This window comes from Periplaneta americana, chromosome 2, assembly GCF_040183065.1.
Source record: "Periplaneta americana isolate PAMFEO1 chromosome 2, P.americana_PAMFEO1_priV1, whole genome shotgun sequence".
Classification (NCBI taxonomy): Eukaryota; Metazoa; Arthropoda; class Insecta; order Blattodea; family Blattidae; genus Periplaneta; species Periplaneta americana.
In genome coordinates, this window is record NC_091118.1 from 200,009,154 (window position 1) to 200,028,565 (window position 19,412).

The 19,412-nt window shown below is 37.3% G+C and overlaps 1 protein-coding gene across 4 annotated transcripts in view; it reads right to left on the reverse strand.

Annotated features, from left to right (window-relative positions):
- Window positions 1-18,658, reverse strand: part of LOC138695039 (protein phosphatase 1 regulatory subunit 21) — a 39,682-nt gene extending 21,024 nt beyond the window's left edge. Inside the window, exons 1-8 of one of the 4 annotated variants that reach the window (XM_069819370.1) lie at window positions 18,585-18,658; window positions 16,673-16,759; window positions 16,372-16,566; window positions 14,464-14,589; window positions 12,773-12,895; window positions 10,351-10,546; window positions 6,996-7,183; window positions 3,833-4,023 (exon numbers count right to left, since the gene is read on the reverse strand). In XM_069819370.1, coding sequence (XP_069675471.1) covers window positions 3,833-4,023; window positions 6,996-7,183; window positions 10,351-10,546; window positions 12,773-12,895; window positions 14,464-14,589; window positions 16,372-16,566; window positions 16,673-16,735 — 1,082 coding nt within the window. In that variant the 5' untranslated portion in view covers window positions 16,736-16,759; window positions 18,585-18,658. Of the gene's footprint in view, window positions 1-3,832; window positions 4,024-6,995; window positions 7,184-10,350; window positions 10,547-12,772; window positions 12,896-14,463; window positions 14,590-16,371; window positions 16,567-16,672; window positions 16,760-18,367; window positions 18,550-18,584 lie in introns of those variants that run through there. The other 3 variants (XM_069819367.1, XM_069819368.1, XM_069819369.1) reach the window with 3 other exon arrangements.
- Between the last annotated feature and the right edge of the window lie 754 nt (window positions 18,659-19,412).

Sequence of the window (19,412 nt, forward strand, 5' to 3'; positions counted from 1 at the left end):
GCATTAAAATCCAAATACATTTTTAAATGCATTGATGTAGCCCAAGTATGAAAGGAAACAGATACGTGAGAACAATAATATAATACTGTTAAGCAGTGGCGGCTTCTCAAGGAGGTTGCAGGTTTGTACACCCCCCAGTAATGTTCCTAATCTCCTGGCTTTGTTACTATTAAAAAAATATATATATTTTTTTTACAATTTCATTCATGACTATCTGCAGCTGGCGTCTTGTTTTGTACGTCTGCAGGAGCCTTCAAGCCTCTTGGTTTGCAAATATGTTGAAAACCTATGAAAGGTAGTTTATAGAGATGTTCGGCTAATGCGGGGGACAGGGGGATTAGAGGCTTTGTCTACTGCTTTCCTCATTGAGAACGGTTTGTCGCACTCCCTGACATGGACACCAATGTCAGTGCAGAAGAAACTAAATTCACTGGGAAAATATGTTTCAACTAGACATTTGTCCAAAGTAATAAGCATGAAAAATGTATTCATTCGGCTTGTGCAACGAACAGTCGCATATTTCGCATATTACTTTCTCAATCTACATGCACACAAACGGCTCAATACATAAAGAAGCTTGTATTTTGCTTTAAAGTTATAAGAGTTGTCGTTCTGACAATAAGTGCTGCTATCTCCCGACAGCCTACGAAAGCTGCATTTGAATTTTAAGAACGAAAATGTTGCACTTGGTACTTGGTAGCATTCTGATGACGATTCTGTGCTCAAATGTTTTTTATGAGGGTAAATCACAATATAGAAAGCTCTGCCCACGACCCCTTCCACTTTTGGACTTTCTGTATAAATAGGTATGCTTGTATTTAGTCATTTTACTTATTAATTACATATAAATAAGCCTTATATGTATACCCCCTCTCAGGTATACACGGTTTTATACTTTAAAGTAAAGTATGTTTAACTCCTCTTCGATATCCATTGTGCACCACCGTATTTTCAAACCACCAGCCGCCACTGCTGTTAAGACAAGACTAGTATAGAAGAAAAATACAATTTTAGGCAGAGAAAATTGTACGAGGCCTGTCTAAAAAGTATTCGACCTTTAGCCAGAAAAATATTTCAAATACCTGACGGGGTTGGGACCCTAATCCCCTTCAAAGTAGGCCCCTTGTGCTTGCACACACTTAGCCCACCGATCCTTCCACTGCCGGAAACACCTCTGGAAGTCTTCTTTTGGAATGGTGTTCAGCTCCATCGTCGCGTTCCGCATTATCTCTTCTCTACTCTCAAAACGGGATCCTTTCAGTGGTGTCTTCAATTTTGGAAACAACCAGAAGTCGCAAGGAGCCAGGTCTGGATAGTAGGGAGGTTGGCGAATGGTTGTAATTCCATGTTTGGACAAGAAAGTGTGGATCAATTGGGATGAATGTGCGGGGGCGTTGTCGTGATGCAAGTGCCAGTTGTTCGCCGTCCACATGTCTGGTCTTTTGCGCCAAACTGCATCACGGAGTCGCCGGAGAACATCGTGATAGTACTCCTTTGTCACCGTTTGTCCTTCCGGTGCATATTCGTGATGCACAATTCCACGGACATCAAAGAAAACAGTCAGCATCACCTTGATTTTGCTTCGCACTTGCCGCGCTCGGGATGCTTCCATTGCGACGACTGTCTTTTTGTTTCTGGGTCGTACCTGTACACCCATGACTCATCTCCAGTTATCACGGTGTTCAGAAACCCAGGATCAGTGTTGGCGGTGTCCAGAAGGTCCTGTGCAACGTCACGACGGAGGTCTTTTTGTTCCGGGGACAACAACTTGGGCACGAATTTCGCAGTCATTCGGTTCATGTTCAAATCATCACTCAAAATTGCATGTGTAGAATCTTTACTCACTCCAACCTCTTCGGCAATCTCCCGCACGGTCAAACGACGATCTGCCATCACCAAATTTCGCACCCTCTCAACAACAGCTGCACTCCGAGCAGTTTGGGGCCTGCCACAACGCTGCTCACTCTCCGCTGATGTGCGGCCATCTTTGAATCGGTTGAACCACTCCTTAATTTGTGTTACACCCATCGCATCTTCCCCAATACCTGCTGAATCTTACGAATTGTTTGACTTTAAGAATCACCAAGCTTTTGACAAAATTTGATGCAGTATCTTTGCTCAATTTGTTCAGTCATCTTGCGAGAAAACTAAATCCGACAAACACTTAGAACAGCACCTTACTTGGCGACCACCAGCCAGTGACTGGCACAAGCGAATGCGGTGAAAAAATTCAAGCATGCGCATTACGGTTCCTCCTTCCACCGTGCACAGTGGCGCCGCCTTAGAATCACTACTTTGCGCGGGAAAATTTAAGGTCGGATACATTTTAGACAGGCCTCGTATATACATTGTAAATCTGTAAATAAATAAAAAAATTAATAAAACACAAATAAATAAAATAAATCAATCAATCAATCTTCTTAATGTATCCAGCCGTTTGCTAACAACATAAAGTCCACTACAGTCCACTGTAGTCTTTTCAGTTCTTGTTTTTTGTGAGAAATGAGGGGTATTTTGATCGGTGTTCATTACAGATGCCTGTTGCTAGTTGCCAGAGTTGGGGTGTAGTCAATATATACTGCAGAGCTGTGACGTATTTGTGACCTATCCATAATTGTTCCTGGGTAGCTCAGTCGGTAGAGCATTTGTGTGCTAAGCGAAGAATTCCAGGATTGATACCCGGTCCCAGAACAATTTTTCCCCTGAAATTATTCAAGTCTGCTTCACAGGGAGCTTTACCTGAAAGCCAGATTTGCATTTTATATATATATATATATATATATATATATATGTAGGTACGTTAAGAGAAAACCACAATTCAAGTCAGAGTTTGTGTGCACTCAAAGTTGGGTTTCTAGTGCCTTGTCAGCCCACTTGAGCTGTGTGGATATAAAGGGAAAAATTGGGACGGTGTCAGGTAAAGTTCCTGGGTAGCTCAGTCGGTAGAGCATTCGTGTGCTAAGCAAAGGGTCCTGGGATTGATACCCTCCTGGAACAATTTTCCCTTAAAATTATTCAAGTCTGCTTCACAGGGAGCTTTACCTGAAAGCCAGATTTGCATAATATATACGTCACTGTAGGTATGTTAACAGAAAACCACAATTCAATTCAAGTCACACAGAGTTTGTGTGCACTCAAAGTTGGGTTTCTGGCATCTTTTCAGCCCATTTGAGTTGTGTGGATATAAAAGAAAAAATTGGAAGGTTGTTGAGTGTAGTTCCTGGGTAGCTCAGTCAGTGGAGCATTCGTGTGCTAATTAAAGGGTCCCGGGATCGATACCTGGCCCCAGAAAAATTTTTCCTTGAAATTATTCAAGTCTGCTTCACAGGGAGCTTTACCTGAAAGCCAGATTTGCATAATTATTAAATTACCAAATATTCACCAATATAAATAATTCTACAGTTTCATACAGATCTGAATCTATTTAATGAATGATAAAAATTTGGAAGCATTGGTACCAGCAGTTTACAGTAGTGTGTACCTAAGTAATGGCATGTTTCAGCAAGTCCTTGGAAAATTACTCGACTTAAAAAGAAAATTCACACCAAACTAGTAATCTAAATCCAATGAAATGCAATTAATTTGACTTCATACAGTAAAATTTATAAAATTCTGTTTCCAATATTTTGGTAGTTAGAGTGATAAATGTTAGCTGTAGATTCTGCATCATTTCACTGCATCCTCGTGACTATCTGCTCTTAAATAATTAATTGCAGGAGAGCAAATGACATCGTTAATTGCTCAACATTTGACACTAGCCAAGCGACATGGCTAACACTTATAATATAACTATATCAGTATGAAAATATGGCAGAATAAAATATAGTAATACCTGAGGCACTGGTAGGGTAACAGACGATGCAAGTACATGGTGTATGCTGCCAAATGATCCGAGAGTTTGTGAAGTGAAGGCATAGTCTCCAGGCTCACAGAGTTTTCACTTTCAAGTCCTGCTTGAAAGCTAGAGTACCCCTGCTCAAGGGCTCGAAGAAAGCGAGCATTCTCTTTAAGGTGGCTGGAAAACTGAACAAGTAAACATAATTACAATGACAGAAAGAAATAAAATACACTAAAACTTCATTTATAGGTCTTATGAGGGTCTGAAGAAAAAAACGCGTGAGAAAAACGTACAACAGAAATGGCATTTAATAACGTCTGAAATAGCATTTGAAGATTGTAAAGTCGCCCTTGGTAGCGCAGTTGGTATTGCACTGACCTTCTATGCTCGAGGTTGAGGGTTCGATCCCGGCCGAGGTCGATGGCATTTAAGTGTGTTTAAATGCGACAGGCTCATGTCAGTATATTTACTGGCATGTGAAAAAATTCCGGCACACCGCCAATGCTGATATAACCTCTGCAGTTGCGAGCATCATTAAATAAACTATCACTTAAATTTTTTAAGGTTATATAGGAAGAATAAGTTAAGTCAATTTAGTAAAATTTTCACAGGAGAAATTTAGAACTTCACAATTAAGCCATCTTTGAGTCTATAATACAGTACTCAAATTTACATTTACAAACGATGATGCTTCTTAGGCCTATATTACACTATCAAATTTCTGTGTCACAGAACATGACAACATTTTTGATCAAATGTCAGATTTTGAGTATATTACACCACAGTCTAGTATATACAGTCGCGAAGCTCAATACGTAGTAAATATGCAAACATTAGATAGTTGCTCACCAACAGGATCGCTAATATCGCCTCATTACAGACAATGCAAAATAGTACCATCACAGTCTATTGTTTCTAGCACCCTCAAAACTCAAGCTTCGTGACTGTATATCAGTGGTTGCCAAACATCACGAAATTGTGACGTAATAGAAATGCAACCCGCACACCACTGTCGCAGGGAGAGGGGTGGATTGAGTATCTCCTCAGGTAATGCAGCGAATAACAGTGCAGAGACGGACTGTGACTAAAAAACAAAAACAATATAATATTCTTCTACTTATTAACTACACACACTTTTTTCCATGTTATCTTTTATCCTCCTATTCATTATTTTTGTATCATTATTAAAATAAAATATATTTTCTTATTTACCATAAAAAGAACGTGTACTTCACATCAGCAGATATTTGAAATTAGAAAAACGCACCAGGCTGGTCACGAAGTCGTAAATTACACTACACACTTCAAAAAAGTCGAAGTATTTTACCCCGATGAAGACATAAAAGCCGATAATTTTTAATTGTTTGTTTATTAATGAAATATTCAAATTACATACATACGTCGAAAAAAAAAACGTCGAAGTATTTTACCCCGATTAAGACATAGAAGCCGATATTTTTTTTTATTTTTGATTTATTAATGAAATATTCAAGTTACAGGTAAGGGCGTGGTAGTGTTTATATCAAGAAGAATAATGACAACGTACATTGTTCTTTTATACTTCATTTAAAATTTTACAACAAATTAAGTATCTCATATTTTTGCCATCTGCACAAGAGAAATACTTTTGCTCCCATGCTCCTTAAAATTAAGTTTTTACATATTATCTGTTTACTGTTTTGGAAAAGATATCGAAACATAATATTATCCTACACACTTGTAACATTACATGTATACGTCCGCTGCTGATAAATGTCTTGTCTTATATCGAAGTGAAGGCAGTAAACGGAGGGTGGAGGTATGATGCCATGGTTACGCTTGAGTGGAGACAGGGGCATGTGTCGCGACACAGCTTTTGGCGATCACTGCTGTATATAGTAGACTGTGATTACACTATATCAAAGCTTTTATCATATCTTTCTTTCATTACAGTTCTAATAATCAATCTACGACAATTCTATGTATGTTGCAACTGTAAGTGCAGTAATGGTTATTGCATTAATACTGAAGAAGAAATAAAAGAAAAAAACGTAGACCTATCTGGTTAGAGATTGGGCAGGAAGAAAAGATACAAAAGGAATCCATCAAACTCTATCGAGAGAACTTCAGTGTGAAGATGTGAAATATTATACTCAGTATTTAAGAATGGATGATGAAACACTTCATGTGGCTCATAATGTGATGTTAAAAGTCGTGTAGTTTTCACAGACCATATGTACTTCTGTGCCCGGTAGGAAAAAGGTCTCAAGTCAATTTTTTGTGAAAATGAGATTTTTATATATTCTGAAAGCAGAAACAACTCTCTACAAGCTGGTAAAACGGCTAAAGTCAAATAAGACTCCAGACTGGATTTATAGAGTGTTACCAAATGTCCTAAGTACTTTTTGAATCGAACACACACAGAATAAAGGACTTAAGAATATTTAATACTTTATTCTTTACAGACCATCACATGCTTACTTCCCATACTTCCCTATTAAAAAGGTCGAACTTGTATTTTAGCCATTTTATCACATACTGATGCCCTTTCCTTTTAAAACTTTAAGAACCAGGGTAAACAGTCCTATAATTATTTAAGACCCATTTTACATTTCTAATAATTTACATTTCTCATTTATTTTGACATGAGAAAGGTCTTATGTTTAATAGTCCCTTCTACTCAGTTTGGCTTCTAGTTTTAAAAGGGCTTAAGTGCGGCTATTTTTGGAAGTAACAAAGAAGATTGTTAAATGAGCAACATTACCTATTTTAGAAGAAATATAAACAAATAATATCCAGGAAAAAACTCTTACTTAAAAAACTCTATAATTGACACAAATTTCAATCTTTCTACTGCTCTCTTGAAAAGCATAAAATTTTTACTTAAGACCAGCCACTCCCAGCCACAGACTTAATGTCCGCCATTTTCTTTCTTACTAGTCACAGATTTTATCAAAGGTATGATGATGACCATAACTTTAATCACAGAACTATGTCACAGCTAGATGTGATCAAAGATGCTATATTACACTGTAAAAGATTTTATCATATGTATTTTATCAAACTTCTGTGACACAGAAATTTGATTGTGTAATATAGGCCAAACATAAATGTATCGAATTTGTAAGGATATATACAAGGATATATTTTGTATTGCTGTTGACTGTAACCGACTCACCCTGCTAGTTGCCGGACTCAAGGAGGGGAACAGAGCGTTGAGTCGCTGCTCGCTGTAAGTGTGGTAGTCTGACAGAGCAGCGGTCAGGTCGTGTAAATGCAGGCCTGCTTGAGAGATCACGTGGAGGGCGTAGATCTGCTGCTTGCGGTCATGTCGTGGAATGTTCAGCTCATTCAAGTCTCCACATTCTGCACAGTAAAGCGGACTACTAATTACTGCTCCAACTTATTCAGATCTTTTAAGAGTATCCAATTCAGTAAATTATTGCTATTTTTCAATTTACAACAGAAAGGAGGTTATGGTTCTGAAGACTGATAAAACTAAGTAAAGTTAAATATTTAGCTTTTGTGTGCTGTAAAACCCTGGGCTTAACACACAGCACTGTGAAGGAAATATCCATTAGTGCCCTCAAAGGATCGGTTTAGACATTGAGAAATCACTTGTATGGGAATGATAATGGAAATTTCAAGTTATCTTAACCAATGGCTATTGCATCACATATTCATTATATGAGGTCTCGCCACCCTCATTGAATATTACACAACTACTATGAAGTAAATGTAGTAGTCTACAGTGCCAGTTGAACTACTCTCATTGTACTGTTCGACCGGCACCGTGGATCGTGTCCCGGCATAGCTCAGTTGGAAAGAGCGCTCAGCACGCATAGCTGAGAGGTCCCGGGTTCGATTCCCGATGCCGGAACGAATTTTTCTCAATTTAAAGGAGACAATGGTTATTGATTGATTTAGATATGAATGTCAATTTTTCTCGTGATATATGACATTCAAATCATTCTAACATATCTGATGATACTACTATGCCTTGCTTAACTGCAAATGAGCATATACGCTACTTAGGTGTAAATTTTTCTGACGTTTTTGTATACTGTATGGCGGCTGGGTAGCTCAGTTGGTAGAGCAGCTGGCTACGGACTGGAAGGTCCAGGGTTCGATCCCAGGTGGTGACAGGATTTTTTTCTCGTTGCCAAACTTTCAGAATGGCTCCGAGGTTCACTCAGCCTCCTATAAAATTGAGTACCGGGTCTTTCCCGGGGGTAAAAGGCGGTCAGAGCGTGGTGCTGACCACACCACCTCATTCTAGTGCCGAGGTCATGGAAAGCATGGGGCTCTACCTCCATGCCCCCCAAGTGCCTTCATGGCATGTTATGGGGATACCTTTACTTTTTTTTTTCCTTTGTATACAGTATATTCGATTCCCTAATCTTTTCAAATGTAAATCATTTTACCTTTTAAGTGTGTTTCTAATTATATATAATATGCTTTGTCAAATCTGGCAACCTTTTCACAAGGGAAGCTTAATTTATATTTATATAAATTGTAACACACTATTATCAGTTACTTTATACGCGGAAATGTAAACATAATTGTCAAAAAACATATCTTCACGTTTTGTAATTAAATTTTAACTAATTACTCTAATTATAACAAAAAAAGTCACATTTAAAAAAAAATGAGCATTAAGCCTTTTACCTAAACACCATCGATATTTTCCAATAGAAGTATAATGAATGTATAACAATTCTGATATGGTCATGCGATTTAATTAAATATAAATAAATTAATTAATAAATAAGTAAAAAATAATGAATTAATTAATAAAAATAAATAAATAAATAGAAAGTACATACGTAAATAAATATTTTCCAACACAAACCATTCAAACTATCACTTGTTCAACTCCATTCATTCATATTTTTCAATTAAAAATAAATGAAATAAATGAAAAATTAAAAAAATATATATATGAATCAATGAGCAAACAAATAAACGAACGAATGTACAGTCTTAGAAAAAAGTTTTGTCACACAGACACTTCATAAATACCAGAAAGGAGGCAGTGCGCATAATCAGACATATAACGAAACAAAACTAATTTTATTACTTCAGCTAGTCCTCCTCTTGTGAACCAGGTCGCTCATCCTCTGATCATGCATACTGCCTCCTTTTTGGGACTTACAAAGTATCTGAGTCCACACCTGTGGAGCAACGGTCAGCACGTCTGGCCGCGAAACCAGGTGGCCTGGGTTCGAATCCCAGTCAGGACAAGTTACCTGGTTGAGGTTTTTTCTGGGGTTTTCCCTCAACCCAATACGAGCAAATGCTGGGTAACTTTCGGTGGTGGACCCCGGACTCATTTCACCGGCATTATCACCTTCATTTCATTCAGACGCTAAATAACCTAGATGTTGATACAGCGTCGTAAAATAACCCAATAAAATAAAAAAAAAAAACAAAGTATCTGTGCGACAAAACCTTTTTCTAAGACTGTACGAAGACGTACGAAAGAACAAACAAACAAATAAATAAATAAATAAATAAATAAATAAATAAATAAATAAATAATAGTAATTTATACTATAAGAGAGTAAAATTTGATTTTATGCGCGAGTAGAAAGTTTAGCGCAAAGCTGAGGGTGATAATTTCCACGAGAGCATAAAATCTGTTTACTTTTGTGCTATACAATATTATATCCATTGCTGGTATCTAAATTTCATTACTGGTATCTAAATTCAATTTATAATAATTATAGTAAACTGCCCCCCATTGAGGGTAGCCCTTACGGACTCAGTATATCCTCAAAAAAAATTATTATACATATGTAAACATAGATATTAAATTTTAAAGATGGGAAACAAAGAAAAGGGCGTGAAAAATTACAATTGCTATTAATGTGGCACCATGTGACTAATTAGGATTTGGCAGGATTTTTTTAACACAATTATCACAATGTCATCCCTCAGAGATGTTGGCACAGCAAACTGCCGTCGAAATTCTTCGAAAAAAGCTGGTATAGTCCCTCGAGCACCTATGAGCAAGCCGAATACCTCAACGTGAATTAAGGCATATTTCAGCTTGAAATAGTTGACTGTAGGCTCATAGATCGACTTCTTCTCAAGGTGGACCTCGGCTGACGGATTACATTCTACTTCAAAACGTATCGTGGGGTCCACAATGATGCCCTGTTTAGTGTCAGCATTGTACGCTAAAATATCTACTTGTCTCGTTGACTTATACTCTTTTTTCTTTGTCATGTGTTGTTTGTGAAGAAGTTATAAATGAATGGATTTTATGGTTGCTAGTGTGTTGGTTGTCATGGAGATAAAGATTTAATTCACTCCTGTGAATAAAGTCATTATTTAGAATACTAAGGACGATGGTGAAATAAAGACCAATTTAGATACCAGTTATGGATAAATAAATAAATATTTTCCAATGCAAACCATTCAAACTAGCACTAGTTCCAGTCTATTCATCGATATTTTTCAATTTTGTCTGCATTTCTTGTGATCATATATTACCACGTATCAATATCTTTGCTCAAAGAACTGCTTACTGGAATCAACAAAAGGAAGATGCTGAGCTATTGTAGCTGTGGCAGACTGCAGCTGCGTTCCGAGATCCATCTGTATCTGCGACTTCTGTTCTGTCAGTGTATTTAATTCAGAACTGCAATGCTCTAGAGCCTTATCCTTTATCTCGACCATTCGTCTTAATGTATTCTTTTCCTCTTCTAAACGTTCAACGACAGTCTACAACAGACAAACATAGTGATAAGGCCTATACCAGAATAAACACTTGCTAAACAAAGCAAATAATTTACCAAATTAAGGTATCTAAATGTGAAACAGAAATTAGTTACTATTTCGTTACCACAACTTAATAATTTCTCATAAGCACGATGAAAAAACATTGATCACATTTCAGTCATCGTACGATCTGTCATAGTAATTTTGCATTTCCATACGGTGAAGAATCGGTAGAAGGGAGAAAAATTCTCTCCAGCACCGCGACTCGAACCCGGGTTTATAGCTTTACATACTGGTGCTTTAGCCACTAAGCCACACCGGATTCAAGTTCCGATGCTGGATTGAATCCCTCTCATTTTAAATTCTACTTACTGTGTTCCTCTTTGTCGGCCTACCCTTGTGTACTATGACACAGTATGTGTGACAGTAGACACAACATCCAACCACAAGTACAGAGGTGCAATCATTACTCATTCTTCACCATATGGAAATGCACAATTAATGCAGTGAAACTCCATATGCACTTCGGTATATCATAGTAATATGATAAAGGGTAAAGGTACGGTCACACGTCGCTACTTTTGCTGTGCAACTTTTGTACTGCAGCTGCAAAAGTTGCGTGTCGTGTTCACATGTAAGCCAAAAGTAGCGTGCTGCATGCTACTTTTCGTGCTGCAGAACCCGAGTGCTGCAAAAGTTGCAACTGGAGGTTGTGAGTCTGTTCACACACAAGGCACTACTTTTGCAGCTGCAGGTTTCCATCTCCGTGTTGACTTCTCAATATACATTTTGTGGTTATGTTCGCATTATTAAGAAACTCATGCGAAAGCTTCCTTATCTATTATTTACTTTTCTGTCGTATCTAGTATTCAGAAATTGACATTATTTTTACTATAAAGCTTTTTAAAAACGCCTATATACTTAAATGATAACCAACAGTATATTCACATAATCAATGTTGGCAACCCTCCTGTTTGGAACTACGCTACGGAAAATTAAAAAAATGAATTATATTGTAAGAAATTATGCTCAGACTGTGTTGTGTATTTAATAACTGTTACAAATAATTTATTTTCATCACATTTAACATTAAAATATATCCAAACAATAACAGTATCATTGGCACATTTGGGTGGTAACACTGGTTGCAACTGCAGCAAAAGTTTCAACAAAACCAATATCAAAAATGCTACGGCTGTAACCCTGAGAACTCCGTTCACACGTCGCTACTTTTAAGCTGCACGCAGCATGGAAAAGTAGCGGGCAGCAGGTTTGGCAGCCGCTACTTTTCGGGTTGCACCGTTGTTCACGCGTCGCAGTACAAGAGTTGCGCAGTTTTTTGCACTGCAGCACTGTAAAAGTAGCGACGTGTGACCGTACCTTAAGTAATCACTTTGTGATTCAAGACGGCACCATGTTCCATCGAATTCCGGCCATTTAGTCACTCATAATTAGTGATAATGCTTCGAGTTATCGAAAATTCGAAATATAGATTCCAATAGCATAGATTATTATTGACGACAGATATTACTGATATTGCTTAATTTTCAACAAAGAGACGTCAAGATTGTCCATAGACTGCTTCTTTGCTTTACAGGACGCCAATTTTAGCAATTCATAACTAGGTTTGAGAAGAATAATGTTAAAGACATACCATTATGTTCTCGCAGTGGTCCTCATGGTGTTATAATGTTACAGTACATACACGTGCCTGTAGTGATTGACAGGGGTAGGGTTAGTACTAAGGGGTTGATTCCTGAAGGGCACTTTCAAAAAAAGGAAAATAGTAATGTACAATGCCTGTTAAAGTAATGGTAGTTTATCACATCCATTCAATTTAACTTACACATGTGTACATAACTTCCATTTTCACCTTAAAATCGAGTTGAAGAATGTGTGAAAAATATTCGAGATATAGAAAAGATCGAGTATTACAGGGTAGGCAAAATAAAACTGGCCTGGAAAATCTGTAATATTTACATGTATCTCCGAGAATCATCTTGTGTACATACAATAGTTTAACTCACTGTTTGTGTACAAAGAGCGTTTTCCTATTAAGCAACCACTCATCTAAAAGACCAATATTACATGGAACTATGGAACTATCAGTGGTTTAATATATGCCTCATTGCATTCCATCATTCCAACCTCACGTCGTCCCATGAAAGTAATCGTCAGAATTTCTGCAAAACAAGCCAAAGATTCTAAAATGATGGAGGGTGTAATTACTTTATACTTGAGTTCCACGTCGTTGTTGACTTGGCGATACTGCTGTAGTTCATGTTCAAGCTTCTCAATGCGTTGTGACAGCATTGAAACCTCTTGTTCATGAGCAGAATCTTTATCCTGTAACTGTGAAACAAAAAAGTCAGATGAATTTTAGAGCTTTGGGACAATTAATTGTTAATACGAGGCGCATCCAGAAAGTAAGTTTCCCTATTTAAAAAAAAAAAGAACACACACTTTCAGGAAAACATTTATTGGCAACAGGTACAGCAATGTTTCAGCTATTTTTCAACATAGCCACCATCAGAACTGAGACACTTGTCATATCGTGGGATCAACTTTTGTATCCCTCTGTCGTAGAACTCTGCCTCCTGTGAATGGAACCAGCGTGTGACAGATGTCTTCAGCTCTTCGTCATTGCCAAAACGCTCACCGGAGGACAGAAATTTCTTGAGGTGCAAGAAAACGTGAAAATCGCTGGGAGCAAGATCAAACAACTCCCAGCCAAATTCCGTCAAAACAGCTGCTGTGCGCCGAGCCGTATGTGGACGAGCATTGTCATGGAGGAGCACAACACCTGCAGTAAGCATTCCACTCCTCTTGTTTTGAACGGCACATCGCAATTTTCGCAGTGTTTCACAGTAACGGTCAGCGTTCACTGTTTCACCTCTTGGAAGGAAGTCAATGAGCAGAATGCCCTTCCTGTCCCAGAACACCATGCACATCACTTTCCGTACCGACAGCGTCTGTTTGAATTTCGTCCTGACCGGAGATCCACTATGCTGCCAATGCATTGACTGCTGCTTGATTTCCGGGGTGAAGTGCGAAATCCAAGTCTCATCACCCATGACGATCCTGTCGAGGAACTCGTCGCCGTCATCGTGATACCGTTGCAGAAATGTCAGTGCTGCTCCTAAACGTTGAATTTTGTGTTCGGGTGTCAGGTTTTTTGGCACCCACCTGGCACACACTTTTTTGAACAGCAGGTGCTTAGTGACAATCTCATGCAACAAGGATCGCGATATCTGTGGAAAATGGCTGCTCAGCTCCGTAATCGTGAAGCGACGGTTCTCCATGATGCACTGCCGCACCAACTCAACACGATCATCATTGATGAGGGACAGTCGCCCACTGTGCTCTTCATCATGGACACTTTGACGACCTTCGAAAACTGCCTACACCAGCGACGCACCATCTGCTTACTCATGATGTTACAGAGCTGCTGATGAATTTAAACTGGTGCAATGCTTTGTGCATTAAAGAACTTTATCACCAACCGAACCTCGCAGGCGGCAGGAGAAGGAATAAGAGTTTCCATTTCGGACCACTGCTGCCACGCTACTGGCACCAGGCAGGACCTGTCCGGCTGGCATATGATTGATACGTCATAGATCTGTTACGCATGCGCAATTGACACGGTTAATTACGTTTACTTTCAAGGGGAAAAAATCGGGAAACTTACTTTCTGGATGCGCCTCGTAGCTAGCTAACATATTGGAGACCAGAGTTCGAGTTCTGATACTGGTGCTATGTCCGAATGTGTAGAAAGTTTTCAGATGATTACCTTGTGTACTTTTGTAAGAGCAGAACAAAATTTACCATAAAATTTACAGTGTTAAATCATCTCTTGACTAACTGTACAAAACTAACATGACTTGTGGGTCCACGACAATCACAATCAAAGAGACACTCACCAATGACAACAAACTGGCGTTCTCAGCAATCTTCTTCTGCAGTTCCTCATCTAGCACATGGTTTGTCAGATCTGTACCAGGCGGTGCTCCTGCACCCTTTGCTCTTCCCTTCCTATACCTCGCTGTCTAAAATAAGGTTTAAGAGTTTCTGATAAATATGTTGAAGTATTTCAAACTCATATGACATTAGCAGTAAAACAACCACGTTCAGTAATTCTGAGTGGGATTAATTTATTTTTTTATACTGGATAGACCTATATTGCTATTTGCAGATGAAACAGTACTCCTTGCATATTCAGTGAATTGTTTACATTTTGTTTACAGATTACTACTCATACTTCTAAAAAAGAAATATAATACAGTACAAACATTTCAATATCTAAACTGAAAGACTGTATTTAAACGACATGAATCTGTTATTAGAAAAATATGTATTTATAATAAAACTACTATCCAAGAATCTGTGTTCAAATATTCTACATTACGATACCAGTAAATGTGAATTAATTATTAAATATTCAAATCCTCACATGGTCTAGGAAACATACAAGAATCAAAGTCTACAAAACCTTTACAATACCAATGCTGTCAGATAGCAGCAAAGCCTGGAATGTAAGAAAATGAGACTGAAAAAGAATCATGGCTATGAAATGAAATTGTCAAGGATGACTGTTGGATATACAAAATTAGATAAAAATAGGAAATATGGATATTCTGCAAGAATTAAAAATAGAACCAATTACACACATCGATAATAATTAGAGACTTTAACTGGCAATATATACTACGTGTGCACAGAGCATATCTACCTCGACAGTTCCTGAATTATCAACTAAGATTTGGAGAGACCTCAAAACACTGGTATCAGGCCATCAGGTCTAATATTTTCAAGATAGATTATATCAACATCATCAACATCATCATCATCATCATCATCATCATAGTTTAACATAAGTCATATCGCATGTGTAGGATTTTTTTTTGTGTATATGAGTAAGCTGTGAATTATTGTTGAGATTCTGTTTCTATTATCGTATTATATGGCTTGATTTTATGTAACTGACTTCAGTTTTATTTTTAGTTTTGCATGGTGTATTATTTAATCAGTGCGTATTTAATAAATGTGGTTCAGTTGTTAACAATAACATTATTTACAAGCCAAAAAAGGATCTGTGTTAATAAGAAAAAGAAAAAAGGTAAAACAGTGTTAGTGTCTGAACTTGGGGATCGTGTTGCACCGTGTTTTACCCTCCACTGACGTATATTTCCGTAAATATTGCGAGTTTAAGATTAGGTTAGGTTAGGTTAGGTTAGATGAAGAGATAGGTAAGTGACTTGAGGCTGAGGGATGTGACAAGGTTAGCGTTGATTATATGAAGGATAGCTAAATGACAGGTTGTTGTAGATTGTAAAACAGTGCTTTCCACAGATGTTGAGTATTTTTTTGCGCTGGAAATGTTACAATTTGCAATATCTTATCGAATTTAAAACTCCATTCTATTTAATTTTTGATGTTGAAGTGAAAATTATTGCTTTCTGCTCAATTTTTGTAGTTTGTATGCATTTCCCTAGTGAAATAAAGGAGTTTTTAATTTTTATTTTAGAAAATGGGCCATAAGGTAAACAATAAAATTACTCAAGTTATAAATTCAGAGTGGCCACTGTAGCAGTTACTACAAAAACTAAAAAAAAAATTATTATTTGCTACATCATGTTAATCACAATAGACATACTGTAATTTATTTCCCTGAAGATGCTACAATTAACATCTCACACAATACAGTACTGGAGAGTGCAGATTCTCGAAGGTGTGTGTCATCTATGAAATACAATATCTTTTTAACTTACAGTATGCATCCTGAAAGTAGACTGCTTACAACTTTACAAAATAAGAAAGTAAGGTTGCACCTGCATAACATCCAATTCATCCTGAAGAATTGTGACCCTCTTTGTTAGCTGCTGATTACGAAAGGTCAAACTGTCCATCTCTTGCTCAGCTTTACGCAGGATTTGTTCCTTCTCTTTAAGTGTGTCTCGCAATTCCGAATTACGGGTCTGCTCCTCTACAACTGCTTTCTTCAATACTGAAGCCTGTGCGCGAAGCTACAAGGAATAAAAAAAAAGTTAGTAAAATACCAGTATACAAACTAGCCTATAACCAGTACCGGTATATTAAAACTAAAACATTGTATGTAATAAAATGCACAACCTTTGAATATTCTGCAGCAATTTTCTGGTATTTTGCTTGCAAATCTCCTGGTACTCCTTCCATGGTTATAAGTAAAAATCCTCAAACCTGTAAATAAATACATTTTTTGTTAGGTTAAGTGCTTGCATTCACCTTTCCTCTTTTCAAGGATGGACCAATTTCTGCATATTTTTCATATGCAAAAAGAATAATGTGGGAAGTTAAAATGATAGCATAAAAGTATGTGTGGTAACATAAAATATTTTTTTAGTTTGTTATTTAACGACGCTATATTAACTACGAGGTTATTTAGCATCGATTAGATTGATGATAGCGAGATGAAGCCGAGGATTCGCCATAGATTACCTGCATTTACTTTACGGTTGGGAAAAATCTCTGAAAAAACCCAACCAGGTAATCAGCCCAAGCGGGGATCGAACCCGCACCCGAGCACAACTTCAGATGGCAGGCAAGCGTCTTAACCAACTGAGCCACGCCGGTGGCAACATACAATATCTGAAGAATGACTGAGTTGGTAATTATGTAGTAAGCATTTGCCAGGCCACCATTTTCCACAATACAGGTCCAGACTTTTCTATCAGAGTGTAATGAAACTGACAATCATAAGAAAATGTTGAAAATTTAATTAAGATACTGTACATGTAGGCCTATATATTACTTAGTAATGTATATGCTCTGGACGTCTACTGTGGGAAGATGGCCTGGCCGATGCTTCCTACATAATTGGCGAATTGTTTTTATTAGGTTTATTTTTGTTTATTAGGTCTACTGAGCGGAAGTGTTTATTGTACAATGACAACATACTGAGCAAAGGATCTATGCACACTATATGGCAACAACGTGTCTACTTATCTTTGATGTCGTAAAGGAATGTAACGAGTTCAGTTTCTATTGCTTGGCCTAAGCATTTAGCAAGTAGAGGGGGGTTCGAAAACAGACATTAAGCAGCAGTCAGAAGTCGGTTCTTTGGCTGCAACAGGTGTAATAAATATCCATGCCTATGCAGGGATTAGAAGCAATGAACATACCGGTATAGTGTTTTACTTTTCAGTTTCAAAGCTGCATCTTAACCATTGAGTAATATAAATTATGCTTCATCGTTGTTTAGGCTAAATAGATTTCTATGTTGGGCTCTGTATTTATGAATACATCATCGAAAATAAAATTGTGTGAATTAATACATTATGTACATTTCTTCACGGCAAGTTGGTAATGCTTTCATGAACAAAAACACTTGTAAACAATAAAAAATCAATATTGTTTTCTTTAAGTCTTATGCCTCAATTGTTACTGCAATAACAACACAATTTATCGAACAAGAGAACAAAGCCTTGTACTATTTTAAAATAAAACTTTATTTAATCGTTATTATGTTATCAATAGATGCCCTCTTTATAAAAATTATTATCACCAATATCGGCAGATGGGGCGCAAACAAATATATGCAGTAATTGTTTAAAACGGATTTAATACTTCTAGGTATTAATCCCTAAAAGTTTATCACACACAATCTTTAAAGAAAACAATGATTCTGGAGCACTACTAACAATATGTGGTACAAACAAAGGATGACGAAAAGGATTAAAATTTAATTCATAGATTTTGAACCCAACTTCGAAGCAAATATTTCTATGTGTATCATATTTAAGAGAATTTTCACTTTTGAAATCTAAATTAAATATAAAAAAAACTAACATACAAGATCCTTCTTGTAGAATAAGCTACAAATTGCCGGTAACTTCTCCTTACGTCAAAACTTCCACTTGTCTGTAGATTATTCACATCCGATTGTTTTTTGGCAGCACTGAGTGTCAATTTAATATTACATATGCTGAAGTCATTACTACGAGCTTATCACTTGAACAGTTAAAGTTATTATTATTATTAATGTTTTATCTCTCAGCGTAATTACTTGTATTATGCCGCACCCTTTCCGATATCAGATCTTCAGAGTCATAAATATAAGTTCACATTAATAAGTATGCACAGAATAATATAAACTATGTGTAACAACTATCTCAACGAATGTTTAAACCAGCACATTTCAATCGATTCGAATTGAACGGTAATGTTATCCACCCACTTTCTGCTCTAGTGACAGCACACGATGGCACATTCACACGGGCATACACAACAGCTGACACAGTTGGTATTGCCAACCTTGTCAAAAACATACTGAATTTGATTCGAAACAGTAAAAGTTCAGTGTAAGTTTTTTATACAAAGAGCTAAAATACAAGTCACAATTCTATTTATTAACTATTTATTTCATATAGAAACGCTGCAAACATGTATAATTCGCGTTTTCTCAGGATGAATGAAATGATCATATACCGGTAGTACAATAATTGGTATGACATGAATAAAGTTGGTTCAGGCCCCCTCCCACCGACCATTTAAATTTTTTTGCGATTTTTCATTTTAATAATTATAGGTCCTATCAAAAGTTATTATAACATTGGACTCTCTCTGAACGAATATGTGAATATCACCGGCGTGAATAACTGATGCCTTAAGTCCTTATGTGCCCTGTTCATACTCTTGCTTTTTGTTATTGTTTCTAAGCGCCAGTTGCCTGCAATTGTTTGAGGGGCCCCGAAGGCTTTTTTTTCTCTTGTACGGAGGAGGGACTCGAAGGCTTGTACTGTAGCCTGAGGCTTATTGTGCTTACATTCCTATTCTTTGCAGGGGCGATTTCTCAGGGCATGCTATGCTTGCTGTGCAAGCCCAATATTTTCGT